The following is an 18,874-nucleotide window of genomic DNA, read 5'->3' on the forward strand; positions in this document are numbered from 1 at the left end:
TGATTGACGATCTAAACGGTCAAATTTAAGAACGATACGTCAGGAACCCACTTGCCAAAACTCAGCCTGATCCAACGGTGAATGACTTCACAACAATGAACGTTATGCCAGAATAACTTCTTCTCTTCGTTTAGGCTGTTTTCTCCCAAACTAGATCTCAGATTGACGATACGAACGGTAAGAATGAAGAACCATATGTCTGGAACCCACTTCCTAAAAATCAGCCTGATCCAACGATGAATGACTTCACAATGACGAAAACATCAGTGTAGGTTTTTTGTTATGCGAGAATGTCTTCTTCTCTTCCTTTCTTTCTCACTAGACTTTTCTCTCTTCAAATGACTCTAATATGCCTACTAATCTGACCCGTCTCCACTTAAACAAAGTGAGACATAATGGTCCACATAATTTGGCCTATTCTCTACAAAGGAAGGGAACCCAATAACTCAACACTTATAACATATAATTCCATGAAACCCCCAAGCATTATAACTTTGTTCTCCTATAACATCAAACCCTTTGTTGGAATAACCCAACAAAACATACATAATATATTCATAAGGAAAACCTAATACAAATATTACAAAAACTTTATGTCCATGCATACACAAACCCTTTGGCGAACAATAACAACATATAACCATAATCATAATCATATAAACATATATCAAACAAGGATTATTAATCAAAATAACCAAGAACACATATAACATAGAACAATAAACAAACAAAGGTAAGCTTCTCCGTACCTTGGCCAATCTTAAGGCTTTATCTATACTTCAAAAACACTACCAATCTTCCTTTGCACTAAGGGCTTTCTATTGTTCTCTCTCTTCTTCTCCCAAAATGTCAATTTCCTCTCTTTCTCTATTTTCTCTTTTTGATTTAGAGTTTGTAGAGTTTCTAAACACCAAACCACCCCTTTCTCTGTATCTTAATATTTATAAAACAACCTAACTCTATCTCTAATATTTTCTCACTTATAATAATACATTTTATTCTAATTTATTATAATGAGTCTATCAATAATATATATTACTATTATCTAGCCATAATATCTAATTATATATAATAATATCTCTTTTCAATATCTAAACCATCAAAATTATATCTCATTTTCTTTCAACTACTTTATTTCTAAGACTCCTATTTTCTAGTACCAAAACTTATGGAAGATTAAGGGAAATAATTAATTGAGGTTGTAATTACTAGAAAAACATAAGAAAATATAATTTCCATGAATCAAATGTAGAAATCCATAATTTAAATGAAGAAGACGAAAAAGTAAAAACGCAATGGAATTAGATAAAATATTGTTTTTAAAATATTATAAAAAATAAGAGAAAAGAGGATATTCAAACTAGAACCTTGTTCTAGATACTAGATGATATGATCCTGTTCAGAAAATAGTACAATTTTTTCTTTGAATTTGAATCCTTAAGAAAATAAATCAGAAAAGAACCAAGACCTTCTATGACTCTCACAACATAATTCATTCTACTATATTTGAGTGTGAATAGTTATTAAAGTTAAGGATACCTCCCATATGTGAATGCGTACGCTAATAAAACCATAACCAATCCTTCTTGAATTAGCACCAACCATTCTCAGATAAACATCATAAATCAACCATCATTTTAACATTTATAAAACCAACCATTAAATATACCAGAAGAGAACATATGATTAGAATTAAGCTTTGTAATTTCACTCAACAACTAGTCTCTCAAAGCCCACTTACCAAGAGACCGGAAAGCTCACCCAACGAAATAATCATGTGAACTCATGACTTAAAATTCTTCTAAAAGTCTCACAAAATACTTATCTCGCCCAACCACTACCAAGTTAGTGAGCTCTCTGACTTTGGCTTTGCCTAGCGAGTATACTCTTACCCAACGACCACCAAGTTAGTAGCTTTCTAACTTTGACCTCGCCTAACGAGTATATTCTCGCTCAATGACAACTAAGTTAGTACCTCTCTGACTTTGGCTTCGCCCAACGAATCTACATAGTTCTACAGATTTATGTCATTCCAGTCCTGCCAAACGATTCAATAACTATTATCGACGTCAAAAGCATACCAATTTCAAATTACATTATCTTCAATGATTCAAACAATACCATCTGCAATATCAATCATGCAACATTCCTAATTTTATCAAACGATTCAAGTGAACCAAATTACAACCCTAATATCAATTTTTCACATTAATTCTTAATCACACAACTCAATCATAGAAGCAAAAAACCATACAAGCATACAATTTGCAATTATAAGGTATCAATAACATAAAACTGTGCAAGTAGCTTCCCTTACCTAAAAGATGGATCAAATAGTCCAAAAACCCATATAACAACCTCTAACACATAGCAAGCTCTATCTACCCTGATGAACAACACAAACATGATCAAGGCACACCATTATGATCACTAATCGATAGAAACTAATAAAGAAAACTTAAATATTACATGCGAGCCAAAAAGGATCACATGTAGAGAAAGAACAAACAAACTAAGAATATAGACAAAAAACCAATTTAATACTAATTAAACAAAAATGGAGAGCTCGTCGTAAGGATCACTCGAGTGATCTCTTTAGAAATGTTTTTGGAGAGAATATGTATTTTTAAATAATGAAAATCATTTATAAAACTCTATTTATATTTTAAACTTTTAATATTAAAATAATCTAGTCTTACCATTTTAAAAACATTATCAATTTTAAACACAATTTTTTATACTATTATACCTTTTGGTTACTATAAAAAAAAAAAGAAAATTAATAAATTTTCAATGATTTTTTTTCTTATCTATAAAAATGTTAATAGATATAATTTGACTAAGCTTTTGATATCATATAACGAATATGAAAATATAATAGTTTTATTGACTATTAACGAGTCTCATTTCTATATTTTTTTCTTTATATCATTGGAAATATTCCTGGATGGCCTTTTCCTTATTACATTTATCTTGTATTCCTCAGTTACAAAAAAAAGAAAAGATGAATGATGTTCTCACTTCTATTCTCAGTAGCTTTGAGGGACAAAAATATTGACTTTATAATTTATCATTTTACGCATGTAATACATCAAGAAAGAGATTGTTTTGTGCATATTATATGATTAGTTTTTAGTACAGTAGTTGTCTTAATTTGACCCGTGCACAAAAAGTTCCTTAAACGGTTGGCGTAAACTGGGGTTTGGGAGCTTAGAAAAAAGCCATTTTTTTTTATTTTTTTAAACTTTCACAACAAACATGGAGAAAATGCTTTTCTTTTGAATTTTATGTTATTAAGTTATACATGAGAAGTATCTTACTTTTTAATTAAAGATTTTGTTTATTGTTTAATAAAATTCTCTTAATTTATATTTTCCGTCCCAAAACTCAAACCTGAACTTTATTATTATAAGAATATTTATATGATATATATAAAATTTGTCCTTAAATGTATGTTTCTTATAAGATAATTTATAAGAAAAAACGTGATATAAAATTATTATAAATGATAAAACTATTTATCATAATAGTTGACCGTTGAATTTCTAGAATTTGAATTTAATTTAATACCGTATGATTTGATTTAAACTGAGTGTTCTTTATTTATTGTTTAATTTCATACATCTTAAAAAATTAATTATTACCTATAGTTATATATAAAGAATATTTTTTTTTACTGTCATCAATTTTTTCCAATTTTATTCTTTAAATAACAATTTTTAAATTTAACTATTTTCTTTTAATTTAACCATTTTTTAACTTAAATAAATAAAAATTATCTGCAAAATAAATATATACTATCTACAATTAAATTATAAAAAGTATTTAATTTGTTTTTATAATTATAATTTAATTATTTTGTTTCATAAAAAAGTATAATTATATTTGTGTTCTTTATTATTGTAAATTTAGTATTGTATTTATTTGACAACATTCTAAAATAATTAGTAATCCGAAAAGAAAAGATATTCAACAAATAAAATAAATATTATTGTTGAATCAAACTCTTCCAAAGTCAATTATATTTAAACAATAAAATAAGAAATCAATGTTATATATATCATACAATATAATATAACTATATTATAAATATGAAACCTTAAAATTCTAAGAAATTCTCAACACCAAATATTCCGTTAATCACATGAACTAAATAACCCCTTGTTCCTAATTAGGCGAATCTTTGTCTATAAAAGTAGTGCATAATTGCTGGTGTTGGTAACTAGTAAAAGATTCTGTTGTGTTGGAGTTTGTGCTGTGTCTTCTCACAGAGTACGAGGAGGCGATGATGGAAAACCACCAGCACCCTTCGTCAAACGACGTCGTTGTCAACGTCAATGGCGACTCTGACTCTGACGCTCGCCGCCTTCACCCAACTGACCATGCAGTTTCCTCTCAGCTGCAACAACAACGACGGGTTGGTTATGTATTCACTGTAACTTCAGTTTCAACTACCAACATGCAATTTGATGACTAACATAACATGTTTGGTTGATGATGTTGGTTAGGTGCAGGAAGGGAACGAAAGAAGGAAGAGTTTGGTTCTTGCGTACAAGACTCTTGGGGTGGTGTTTGGAGGACTTGTGACGTCACCCCTCTACGTGTACCCTTCAATGCCTCTCAAGTCTCCAACGGAAGATGATTATTTGGGCATTTACAGCATTATGTTTTGGACTCTTACTCTCATAGGGGTTGTCAAGTATGCCAATGTAGCCATTAGAGCTGATGACCACGGTGAAGGTACTGGCTACTTTCATTTTCTTTGGATTCAAAGTTGATACTTAATTGAAGTAACTTCAGACAAGTTTTACTTTAAATTGAAAAATTTATACTAAATTTTGTTATTGACTTGCTTTAGATTAAAACATTGCAATGCAAATGGCTTCATTTTAAAATCAACGAATATGAAGCAAACTTGTTGTCATTTTCGTTTGAAATCAATTTTGCAGTTGTTCTACCCAAATGCACATTTCTACAGCTGCAAATTTGTTGCTTTCTATTTCATGGCGATGACCCTGTTTGAATTGCAGGTGGGACTTTTGCCTTGTATTCATTGCTTTGCAGGCATGTCAATATTGGGATCCTGCCTCCCAAGCATGTGGGTTTGAACACAACTAAGGATGTTCAGAAGAGAACTTTGCTTGCCAAGTTCTTCCAAACAAGCTTAGTTGCTCGGAGGCTCTTGCTCTTTGTTGCTATGTTGGGTACTTGCATGCTTATTGGTGATGGTATACTTACGCCAGCAATTTCAGGTTTGGTGGCAATAGTATTTTTTCTTTTTTATCACGTTTCAGAAAGGTTAGATTCCCTTTTTGTTACTTTGAAATGTTTTGATTTGACTTTGCTTAATTTGTTTTCAGTGTTATCAGCAATGGATGGACTTAGAGCACCTTTTCCTTCAGTTAGCAAATGTAAGTTTTGGAGTTCGAACGGTTTTACTGTGACCTGGTATTTTGCAGCTTTCATTAATGGAATCTGTCAAAACTTATTGAGCATGATTAATTTGATGGTTTTGTTGTTTTAAACAAGTGGGAGTTTTTCTTTGTGAAAAATCAAATTTATTACAGTTTGGTATCTGTAATGAATGATTCCTTTCCTTATTTTTTTTTTTCACTTTTTGTTACATTAATAAGATGTTGTTAACAAAACCATTAATTTAATCAGATGCAAGTAACGTCATCAACCAGTACTTGCATAATTCAGAGACAAAAACATATGAATATTGCAGTATAATGAAGCTGTCTGGTGAGTAAGAAAGGTAGTTTAAAACTAATAAAACCATCAAAGGAAGCTTTTTATCCTAAGGCATGCTTAGAGTAGATTTGAGTATACGATTCAGTCTTCTGGTTTATATAACTCTAATTTCTCTCTTCTTTTTTGCATATGCTGCCACAGCGCTAGTGGAAGCACTCTCTGCAGTAGTTCTCATTGTTCTGTTTCTGTTGCAAAAGTTTGGTACATCCCGTGTTAGTTTCCTATTTTCCCCAATAATGGGCGCATGGACCCTGAGTACCCCACTTGTAGGAGTTTACAGCATCATACACCACTATCCTAGCATATTTAAGGCTTTATCTCCCCACTATATATTCCACTTCTTTTGGAGAAATGGAAAATCTGGATGGCTTTTACTTGGTGGTACTGTACTTTGCATTACAGGTATCTAACTCATCCTTTTTACATGATATATCTTTGGAAGACGCTTTTCTATCCCTGTCAAATCATATTACAAATCCACACGTTTAAGTACTTATGGTAGGTCAAGCTATGGACTAAATAATGTTGCTATATAAGAATTGTGCAAAAGGGAATCTTAAATAGTTATTAGAATTGCAAAATTTGACCAGGCAACATTTTGTATAAGGTGATGAGCTGCAAACAGGCACATGGATAAAACAGTACAATTCATATCATTCATATGAATTTCACAATTAATTTTCATCATTCCCTTTTGCTTTTCCTTCAGCTATTGTTATCAGAGAAATTGAATAATAAAATAATAATAAGCTTAAATTATTAAATAAAAAGGAATGCTACTGAATACCCCTATTTTTATCATAAATTTTCAAAGTATTTTTCATTTTATCAGTAACTATTCAATATAATAAATATGATATTCATGATTCAAAGTAAGCTCTGTGATTCAGAATTTGACAACCTTAGGGGGTGACTAGTACATGTCCAAACACTTAATTGTGGACAATTGTTTAGATGGGCAAGCCAGTACATTTGTTGTTCTGACTTCTGATATGAATGCAGTGATCTCTTAGTCATAAAAATTTATTACTTTGAAGTACATTTGTTTCTCTGTTCTTAATTTCTTCATCTTGCTAGGTTCTGAGGCAATGTTTGCTGATCTTGGTCATTTCAATCCGAAGTCCATTCAGGTTGATATCTATAATTTCTTTTACCTCTCTTTGAAGGTTGTGCATCCTTCTCAGCCAATTATGATCTTATACTCTTTTCTTCTTTGTTAATTTGATAACAGATAGCTTTTCTGTTCACAATCTACCCATCTTTAGTTCTGACTTATGCGGGACAGACAGCTTACCTGATCAAGCATCCCAATGATCATGATGATGGCTTCTACAAATTTATACCAACTTCAGTCTACTGGCCCATCTTTGTCATTGCCACTTCTGCTGCAGTTGTTGCTAGCCAATCATTAATATCAGCCACCTTTTCTGTAATCAAGCAATCAGTAGTCCTGGATTATTTTCCTAGAGTAAAGGTTGTCCACACATCTAAAAGTAAAGAAGGAGAGGTTTACTCCCCTGAAGTGAACTACATCCTGATGGTCCTTTGCGTAGCTGTGATTCTTATTTTTGGAGATGGAAAAGATATAGGAAATGCTTTTGGTATGTCTGTTTCTCAAGCCCTATGTTTGCTTAGATAACCTTAAATAGTTACCACCTGATTAAGAAAAAAAAAATCCATTTTATAACAGTTTTTGGGTTACCCTTGTTGAATTTAAAATCAGCCAATGATGTACATTAACAGAAGGCTTCTGTTCAAAGTATGATTCATACAATATATGGGGCGACAGAAGCTATTCTGCATCCAAGACTCAGACAGTTATTCTCAATCATAAATTTAAACAATCTGTCACAGTTTCTTACAGTAATATGGCCATAGGCCGACCTTAGACTATTTAGTATATGAAACTATTTAGCATCTAACAGTAATCTATGCAGTAGTCTGATGTTGGTGTGCCATTTATTGCAGGTGTTGTTGTGAGCCTAGTTATGCTTATCACCACTATATTGCTTACACTAGTCATGATCATGATATGGAGGACTCCTGCTGTGCTAGTTTGCCTTTACTTCGTCGTATTTTTTGTGATGGAAGGGATTTATGTTAGTGCAGTTTTCACCAAATTTGCTGAAGGTGGATGGATTCCTTTTGCCATATCATTCATCCTTGCTTTCATCATGTTTGGTTGGTTTTATGGTAGACAAAAAAAGACTGATTACGAATTAACCCACAAGATAACCTTTGAGAGACTTGAAGAGCTTTTAGCTGACCGCAGTGTTAATAGGGTTCCTGGGCTATGCTTCTTTTATACCAACATTCAAGACGGGTTGACTCCTATTCTTGGACACTACATAAAGAACATGAAATCCCTTCATAAGGTCACAGTATTCACTACTCTTAGATATTTGTTAGTTCCAAAGGTTGCTCCACAAGATAGGATTGTAATCAAGAAATCAAATCTCAAAGGGGTGTATTGCTGTATGATTCAGTATGGCTATGCAGATGCTCTAAATTTGGAAGGAGATCATTTTGTTGACCAAGTCATTAGTAGTTTGGCAAAACATATACAGAAGCATCAGTCTCCAGAGAATCTTTCTGATTCTGAAGAGACTGAAGAAGAGGCTTCGAACTTAGAAGAAGCAAGGGTTGCTGGGGTAGTTCATGTTCGTGGAAAGACCAGATTTTACATTGGCCAAAACTGTAGCTGGTTTGATAAATTTGTGCTTAGTTTTTATGAAGTTATGCACAATAACTGTAGATCTGGTTTGCCTGCTCTTGGGATTCCACCGCAGCAACGGATTGAAGTTGGAATGCTATACGAAGCTTGAAGGTTTACAGTATCAAACATTTACTCAAACATGTAGAGGGGCAAAACAAAACAGGTGGTGAACAAAGGGGCTTCAGTAGTAGGTTTCTAAATCACACCATGTATAAACTACTCAAGCACTTATTGTTTTGTCAGAAAGAAATTTATGAGAATTACTGTTTGTGATTTCATTATACGCACATTTCAGTTTCAGATAATTAAAAAAGAGAGCAAAGATTAATCAAGTATATAAAAATTACTCTTTGGGCTAGTTACTTTAATTTCAAAAAGACATATTGAATAATATCTTAATTGTAATTCGTCCAAAAATAAAATTCATCGTGGTAAATTGGATCAAAATACACTTGTATAAATAGAGGTATATTTGTCTTACAAATTCTACCGTATAACCATTCGATAAACTACAGATCGGATGATTAATCATAATTCATATTATCTAACAAGTCACTATTGAATCAGGTTGGCTACCAAACAAATCGGTCAGTCATGAATCAGAACACATTAATCTTAATGCAGATCAACTTAAAGGTAAAGTATGATTACGCGCAGTTGAGTCGTGATTAAGCCAACATTAATTAAAAGCCCACCTTGAAACTTATAAATAAAGGTTTGAGATAAGGAGGCAGGTTACTTGTATTTATTGTGCCATTAATTGATAACTGCCAATGTTCAGTTGATTTTGGCATCAGAGTGCCTTCTACAGGTACCCTTCAAGAGGTTTGGATGAATGACTTGATACAACATTTAGACTTCAAGACAACATTCAAACTTTGGATGACACAATACAACTTAAATCATTGATCTCGACCCCATACTCAAATCATTTTGGCACCCACCGTGGGGTAGAGTGATTAGTGACTAAACCCTATGGTGACCATTAGGAACATGACGAGCATCACAACAACAAAGGAGTCACAGAATCAACACAACCAGCTAGAGATGCTTAGGAACATGCAACAAATGGAGGAGATGTAGTGTAGGTACGAGGAGGAATTGATGTCTCCCAAGGTTGAGAATGCATCCTTGCGAAAGGAGTAAAGCATCTAACAATTGGAACCCCTTGCACTAACCCAACTTGCTTTGACCAGACTGAGGACGGAGTCGTGTAAGACTGTCCATGAGGGCAACAGAGAGCTAGCAAGGATAACCCGTCTATGCATACAATCAACATTGTCGGGCTAGTTCCCTTCACAGTAGGCATAATGGAAACCAACATGTCCAACCGGTGGAACCCTCTAGCCTTTAAGAAGTATGACAGCTCAACTGATCCCGATGAACATCTAAGAATGTTGATGAACGAGATGACGTTTTACACCTCAAGTGACCCTGTTTGGTGTAGAGCCTTCTTCATCCCTCAGAATGAGGAGGCTTTGGCATGGTTCAATTCATTGCCACCCAACTCCATTGATAGCTTCGCAGCCATTTGCTCATGGTTCAGGTTATAGTTCGCCACTAGTAGATTACATCATCTAACGTCCCTTGCCTTGGTGAATATCAGGCAAGGAAGGAAGAATCATTATGTGCTTTCATGGAGCAACTTCAGAGGACTCTAAGGTAGATAAGGAACCTTATCCACGAGGTAGCCTTGCACCACATGATTATGGCTTTACAGTCTAGATCATTCGCCAACAGCCTTTGCATATGGCTGACTGTGAACATGAACGAGTTAAGGGAGAGAGTCGCAAAGTTCATGTAGGTAGAAGATATACACGATTTTCACCGCAAAATGAAGCATGAGGCATCAACAAGCAAAAGATTAGAAGAGAAGAAAGTGACTTAATACCTCCTCAGAGAAGAAGAGTCTACCCAAGGTGCTAATGGTAATAAACATTACCTATACCATAGGAACATGGGGCATAACATAAAGAAATGAACCACCCTTCGTGACAAAATTAAGAAGTTGATCCGAGTGGGTCACCTAAAGAGATATGTTAAGACCGAGTGGGAGGACAAGTGCCTGGCTCATAGGGGTAGTCCTTAGAGATGTTCTCGTCATACCTCAACAACCAAGCGTCGTCGAGAGTCTAGGCGCAGGAGCAAGAGCAAGAGTAGAGACCGCTAACTTTGAGGTCACATCAACACGATCCTAGGAGGGTTTGTATGAGGTGTATATTTAGCATTGATAGGCTATCGTTGAAGCTATCAAATTAATACTACTTTTCAAGGCAACTTCAGTATTGCCAAGTAGTATTCAGAAAGTAGACAGGGTTGAAGTAACCCTGAGTCGTCTCCCAACGAACACGGAATTGCTTTTGAATATTTGTGACTCTTACGAATGCTATGCAATGCTTATGAATAAAAGTAATGGTTGAAGAGTGTTTAAAGAATAAATAAGAAACTTAAAAACAGTTACGATGAAATAGGCTAATTCCACTGCTTTTCCAAGATAGATTCATCATCCGTTATTCACGGATAATTGTTCAATTGATTATTGTTTAAGTTTCAAATTAATTAAAGTACATTCTTAATTAATTCGAGGGCGATCATGCATTTAACCAAAGTAAATTCTCAATCAAATGCAAAACCTTTCTAGATTATTCACAATAAATTCAACCAAAGTACATTCTCAATCAAATTCTATTGTGTTTAATCATGTTTATTCTTAAATCTCCTAACCAAATTATAAGCTAATCAATCAAAGTAAATTCTCAATTGATTATAGTTGAAATTATTGCTAATCAATCAAAGTACATTCTCAATTGATAGTAAAAACCATTTAATTATATGAAAGTTTCTAAATTAAATCAAAGTAGATTCTCAATTAAACCTAGAAACCCTAGAACTCATATAATCAATATGCATGTAGATTCAAACACATTATGATGCAAAAATCTTTACTTTTAACAAGATAGAGAGATGAAAGACATAGAGAGAACAACTTAAATCAATAATCAAAGTAAACAATTGCATTAATCGAACGTAACCTCAGAATCCGTCATGGAATTACAGCAGAATAGCCCTAGATGCTTAGCTCTCCATGAATGGAGTTGAATACAAGATGAAAGAAAAGTGAGAGGAGTATGAGAAAATGAATTAATTAAGTGAAGTGAAGTTCCCCTTTCTGCCTCCCTTAGGTCTCTTTATATAGGCTTGATTGGGCTTGGACTCTGAATAGTTTGTTGATAAGATATTTTCTGTTGATATATTATATCTTTCAAATATTCATTAGATTAAATCAGTTTTAAAGAATATTTGATAGATATTAAATTATCTTATATCCTATATCTTCCAAATAACTAAAAGATTTAGATAATGATAAAATTATTTGGAAGATATTTTCTGTTGATATTCCCAAATTAAATTCAACAACTGAATTTTATCTTTTAGATTTTCTGACTTTCCAAAATTGCACAAATACCCTGAAATTTCCTCCATCTGCACTTTAGCCCCTTCTGAATTTTCCAAATAAAATCTGATTTTGGGCCTTGAATTACCATTTGGACCAATAAAACTTATATTCTCAGCTGCACAAATAAACATTAGAACATCCAAGAATAATTTATGCGCTAAAACTCACTTTTTACGTCTCTTTATTTCCCAAACCCAACAATTCCAATCATCACAAATTCACTTAAAATCAACCATTTAAGCACAATTATCCCATCAAAAATTTGAATTTTAAAGCATAAATGTGGGCATAAATATGCACTCATTAAGCATCTACACGTAAACGACATATCCGAGCATTGAAGATTGCCTACCTCATTGATAAGAAACTAAGGTCCATGTCATCCATCACATTCTCAAATGAAGATTTTAAGGCTCTTGATCCCCATCAGGATGACCCCATTGCTATCACGGTTGAGATAGCCGGGTATGGGGTGAGCAAAGTGTTAACTGACTAAGGAAGCTTAGTCAATGTCCTATATTGGAAGACCTTTCTTAAGATTGTCGAGTTCTCTAAAGAAAGTGTGGACACATATGGTTACTTGGACCTTAGAACGAGGTTCAGAGCTGGTCGGGACAGTCGAGAGATCAGAATGAGGTATCTCCTAGTGAAGGCTAACACCTTATACAATATGTTAATAGCGCAACCAAAAGAAAAGGACATAACAACATCAATAAGAAACTCAATTTTGGACTTGAAATTGAAGTGTGGTTTGCATTTTTCTAGCAAGTGTTTTTCCTTAGCTAATTTGGTTGGTCTTGTATTCTTAGTTTTATTTTGGTTTTATTCATATATTCTAGCATCGTTCCTTAGGGATTCCTTTTTTAGTACTTACCTAATTGATACCTCTAATTTTTTTCTTGTCATTCTTGGGTTTCTTTGGAGTTGGGAAGAAGGAGTTCTTACATGGATTTGGAGTGAACATAAAGAGAGGATAAACACTTCAAGAAACCAATAATTTCGAAGCTATTTTTGCACTTTTATTTGTTGTTTTGTATCACGGAACCTTTTTGTTCTTCTAATTTCTGGTTTCATTTGCCTATTTGCTTGGTGTCTTGGGAAAATGTCTATGGTACAATCCTATCTCCATTGCTAAAATTGTGTAATAGTTTAATTTCCACTCTTAGAAGTGAATGTGTGTCGAGTGGCTCTTAAGTGTCATTTGCATCTTCACATAGGGTTGTTAGTTTACTTGTTTACATATCATTCAATTCCTTTTACTTTCCTTTTGTACATTGTATTGTTTATCTTTTAAGTATTTGTGGTACTTAGGTTGTTTGAAATCATCTTAGATAAACCTTTCTTTGGTTTTAGGAGCATTCTTTGCATTTACATTTAAAAAAGTTTTGGAAGATTTTTACTTAGAAGCTTAGGTAAGGGTTATCTAAGGAAACTTAGTTATATACTTCTTCACTATTATGAGGTATCAACACAACATCATCTTCAGAACTTTCATTAAATGTTTTATTCAATCTATGGTAAGGATGATTTCGAGGAAGTAATTTTCAATGTCTTGTATACCCATTCTTCTTACCATGTTTCAATTAAAGATAACTAATGTTTTTTTTCACAAATGAGATACAAAAAAATGACATTTAACACTATAACCACTCAAGTTTCCATATGTTGAAAACTCATTTATGGTGCAAAAACAACATTACACGCAAATGGAAAGTTTCTTCAGAATATGAATCGAAGACTTCGATGTCCTCTAACCACAACATTTTCAAATCATTAATTAAAAGTTTCATATACACATCAGTGTCATTTTCAGGTTGTCTAAGACCCAATATCATCATAAATAATATCGTATATTTTCTCTCCGTGTACAACAGAGATAGATCGTAAATCATCACTAAAATTCACCATGAACTTGGCTTTTTCGACCCAAGGAAAGTGTATTCATTCATAGACCCAACTTGGGCTTTTTCATCCTGCATAATTTTAACTACACCTCCAAAATAATTTAAAGTGATAATATATCCGTATTATGTATTTAAAAAATTCTCTTGAACAAGCTTTTCAAATATGATTTCATAAGATTTTCGGAATAGAACTTTCAGACAGGATTTCCAAAGCATATGAAATATATTTCTAAATAAGTTTTTTATAATAGAATTTTTCGAACAAACTTTCCAAAACGTATGAAATGCTTTCTTGAACAAACTTTTTAAAACAAGTTTTTTGGAGGACACTTTTCAGAATATGAGATGTGTTTCGGAACAAGACTTCCAAAACAAGATTTATGGAACAAGTCACTTAAATATATATGGTACCTTCCAGAGTAAACTTTTTGGAACAACTGTCTGCTTTGTAACCAGAAGGATACTTTTAGCATTTTTTTTTCTTACAGCATAGGAGTGTAGTTAGTAAGCATGGGAGTGTAGTTAGTAATCATGGGAGTGTAGATAGAAAAGACATTGCAGTTGTCTGCCATTTTTAAAACACATATTTCATGCACTATACCTTAAATGCATGCCTTGATCTAAAAGCTACAATCCAAAATATAATTTGTTTACTTTTAAGTTGTAATTTTAAAATACAAAATAAAAACAAAAAATACATTTCAAATTATATAATTTAAAATACAATTGCATAAAAAAATTGTATTTCAAAATTATAATTCTGAAATATAAAAAATTATTTTTTGAATTATATATTTCAAAATACAAAACAAAAATTACATTATAGATTATAGAATATAATTTATGAAAGTTCCAGTCGAAATTATAGAAGTGTAGCAAGAAATTACCAACAAATTGAACCAATCTACTTACCAATCTCTACCAAAGCTCAACTAATAAAAGAAAATAATTACTAGATTGTGGTTATCAACGGGTCCAAAAATAGACCACTTTTAACCACTGTGTAATTTGTCTATTTTAATTTTGTAATTTTGGTAAACCAAAAAATTAATGGTGTATAATAGTCAAGAGAGTTGCTCCCTCTCACCCCTAATGCTTCCTCCACCTCCTCAATTTTTCTTTTATTTCAAAATTACTCTTTTTTATATTTACTATTTACCTTTTTAACTTTTGATGTTAAAATCCTAATCCCTTTCCAACATCTCATTTTCACTTTACTTAGCATTAGCAGCAATACTCTCACACCCCCTCCCCCTCCCTTTCTTTCTCTTTCTCTGCAACCCCCACCTCCACACACTTTCCCTTTCTTTCTTTCTCTCACTTTCTCTCTTTCACTACCCCTCCACCCCCCACCCCCCATCACTCTCCCTTTCGTTATTTCTCTACAGGCCCACCCCCACTCTCTCTTTCTCTCATTCTTATTGAAGGGTTGAAATGTGCGTTAGGGATGAAAGCATATATAAGAATCATTAATTGAATTGTTGAGGATTTAAACACTAATAAGGTTAATTGTGTTTTACATACAATGTGTTTGTAATAAACAATATGGGTATTGAATTTGTGAATTAGCAGGTGTGTTTCTTGTGTGGGGTCATGGATGTTAGATAAAGAGAAGACCTTGGTTTACGTGTGCTTGTTAGGGAGAAAATTTATGGTTGTATGTAGTTAAGGAGAAGAGCATGGGTTTTTCCTATGTAGTGGAAAGAGTAAGTAGAATGAATGTTAATGGTGGATCCCGTGGAAAGAAAGAGGGGAAAGTTGAACAAGTTGAACGGATCTAGACATCCGTTGACGGATGTGGGGGTGTATTGGAATGTTGGTGAAAATTAATCCTAGTAACTAGATATTACTAAAGGACAAAAGAGGAATGAGAGAGGTGAAGAAAGTAGTCTGTGGTGGTGCAGGGAGCAGCTATCAATAGTCAAATATACAGGTTTAACATCTTGCATCCAACCCGCGTCTAATCCAAATGGATTAGGCTAAATTTTGTTTGATTGATCAGGAGCTTCTTCATGCATCTCCATAAATTTCATCCTCCAGTGTAAAAGAAAATTCATTTTTACCATTTCCATCTAAAAGTCAAAAATGACTTTTAAATTACTCAATTTAAAAGTAAAAAATAATTTTTAAGTCGTACTATATGCAAATGAAAAACGACTTCCAAAATTTGAAAGGGTTAAAAAAAATAGCTTCTATATCATATAATTCAAAAGTAATTTTTGACTTTTGAATTACACACTCCAAAAGTATTTTTTATTTTCAAATTATATAATTTAAAAATATTTAATAAAGATGGTTTCTAAATTGTACAATTCAAAAGCCATTTTTGACTTTGAAAAATAATTTTTGAAATTTATAATCCAAAATAATAAAAAAGAAGTTTTATGCATATGGAAATGCAGAAAAAAATTATAGAGATACATGAATACACTGCTTAAAATTAATTAAGTAATATATTTGTAAATTTTTAATCAATTAACCCAACTCAATAATCAATTCATAACAAACTATCATTTTCTAATAATTTTACCATAAGTAATTTTATATTTTTTATATAGTATATAAATATTGCAGTTAGTTTATAAATATCAAGAAAGACAATTCAATGTTTGATTTCAATTATTGCAGGTAATATTTTTAAAAAAACAATTACTCAACCTTATCCAATGTTTGATTTGCTAAACTCAATTCAATTTAATTATGCGGAAAAGAAAATTAAATTAAAGTTGACCTACGCTATTACATCTAGCTAGTAGGTTTGATATTGATTGAACTATTCGAGATTTTTAATGAAAGAACTAACCAAAAGCAGAAATAAAGAAGAATTTGCGGTGCATGACAAAAGTAAAGAAAGGACGAAGATAATGGTTCCTTTGAAATGAAAAGTGACTCTTTTGTTTGTTCATGCCACCCATGATGTAACTACATGTATTTTTAGTACATGTAGGTGTCTTCTATTACACGTGACGATGAACCTAATAAAAACAACCAATATGTAAAATTATAAATGTGATATAGATTATTAAATTACAAAAGCCAAACATAAATTGAAAATTTAGATGAATGTAAGAGATTGAAAGAATAATTTAATCATTAAAAACTTCTCACGATTATGTTTTCAGTAAAAGAATTTTCAATTTAATTATTATAAAACATAATAAAAACAACCCCAAGTATTTTTATTTTAGTGTTTTTCTCATCGTTTGTATTTTTATCTATCAAACATGATCTTAGTGTCTTTGTTTTAACTATTTTTATTTTTCGAAGTAAACTTATATATAAGTGATGCATAAGAAACATGCGCGCAGAGTATCATGTTTGATTAATTGCATTTATATAAAAGAAGAATCTTGTATACTTTTTTTATTTGAAAATTAAAAAATGGAAAATAGAAAATAGCTAATAATACTTCTAAAACTGAACCCACCATTTAACTGCTAAAATGACGATAAAATCAATGTTAATAAATAGTAATAAAATATTATTAATAACTAAATAGAATATCATATAATATTATTATTTTATATTACTAAAAGCTTCAATAAAAACACTATTTTATTTTATCCTTAAGATTTAAAAAAAAATAACTAAAACACAATCATGTTCATTATTCAAATATAAAAGAATAAAAAGAATGGTCAATTTATCAAATAGCAATTGTTTTTATACAAGACAAATTATAATACCACAAACTATTACCACCCTTACCTTTTTACTGTTTATTTCCTATGTCACGTATAAAATATAATATGGACTTCGTAACATTTTACCTTTATTTTATATTTAATTATAAGATTTGATTTTAATGATATCATTTTATCTTTTCTTTCTTAATATTGAATATAATTATATATTTTTATGCTCATAAAAAATATATATTAAATTTGTTAGAACCCTAATGCATGTGAATTTATTTTATAATCATATTTTTCTAAAGTTGATTCCTTAAATATATATATACTTCAGGCTAAGGGATGAGTGACTTTTGCATAGAGTTGTTCCATGGCAAACAGCATAAAGATTAATAAAGTTTGATGCAATGTTTAACATGCGGTGCATGAGTGCATCAAAGGTACTTGCTCGAATGTGGCAGCATATATACTTTACATGTGAGGCTCACAAATTAACCCATTTTAGTATTACTGATATTCCAACTTGATTTGATTTTGGTAGGAGATATTAATTGGATATGAAAAATATTTAATTTTAAAATTAAATATGGATAATAAGTATATAATATATATATATATATATATATATATATATATATATTATTTTAAATTATTAAAATACTCTTAATTTAATACATAATTTATATATTAATTTTATTTTGTTTAATTTATTTAAAATAACATTGTGTTCTACACTATTTTCAATCTATGTTTTAGTGTATTAGTTTAAGTGACTACTCTTTCAAACAAGGCACCATATTTATACGTAGGCGGTTAAGATAATTAATTGTTAATATCGCTAATTGATAGATTATGTCTTGATATATATCATTGATTGATAGATTATTTTTTGATAATATTATTGATTAACATATTATGTCTTAATAATATTATTGATTGACAAATTATGCTCGTGTAATTTATTATTAAGTGATGTGTTAAAAATATTGCATGCATTAAAAGAGAATTATTTGGAGAAATATTATTATTATTTACTTGGTTTATTTACTTTTTATTACGGGACATACACAAGTCTCCTAAGCTTGTAACCGGAAACAAACAAACGAGTTTAAAACATTACCAGTATGGTCGATTTGTTATGGTTTTTGGTTAGCTGAGGTAAAACTATGTTGTTTGTCGAGTTATGTCGGTCAAGTATTAGCTATCTCAGTGTTTTGTTGAAAGACTTGATGATGACGCTACTTGACGGGTGTCATAATTACCACGTCAAAGTGGTTTTGACACATAAGTTAAGTGACGTTTTGGCCCTTAGGGATTTTGGTCAAGACTTTTAAGTTTCCTTCTTTTCAAATGTTGCTTCATTTTCCACTTCACCATCTTATGGAAGGTTACTTCATGCTATTAAAGTCTT

At 31.7% G+C, this 18,874-nt stretch overlaps 1 protein-coding gene across 2 annotated transcripts; it reads left to right on the forward strand.

Moving 5' to 3' along the window:
- The first annotated feature begins 4,155 nt into the window (after positions 1-4,155).
- Positions 4,156-8,751, forward strand: LOC124826980 (putative potassium transporter 17). 2 transcript variants are annotated; one of them, XM_047299950.1, is made up of 8 exons: positions 4,156-4,417; positions 4,509-4,740; positions 5,031-5,252; positions 5,361-5,411; positions 5,896-6,156; positions 6,832-6,884; positions 6,986-7,355; positions 7,723-8,751. In XM_047299950.1, exons 1-8 carry the CDS (start codon positions 4,286-4,288, stop codon positions 8,577-8,579), a joined length of 2,178 nt encoding a protein of 725 aa, XP_047155906.1. In that variant the 5' UTR covers positions 4,156-4,285; the 3' UTR covers positions 8,580-8,751. The 2 variants fall into 2 exon arrangements, with proteins under 2 accessions (XP_047155906.1, XP_087960111.1); XM_088103985.1 differs by having other exon boundaries at positions 4,515-4,740.
- The last annotated feature ends 10,123 nt before the right edge of the window (positions 8,752-18,874 follow it).

This window comes from Vigna umbellata, chromosome 1 (assembly GCF_029865625.1).
Source record: "Vigna umbellata cultivar VRB3 chromosome 1, Vumbellata_1.0, whole genome shotgun sequence".
NCBI lineage: Eukaryota > Viridiplantae > Streptophyta > Magnoliopsida > Fabales > Fabaceae > Vigna > Vigna umbellata.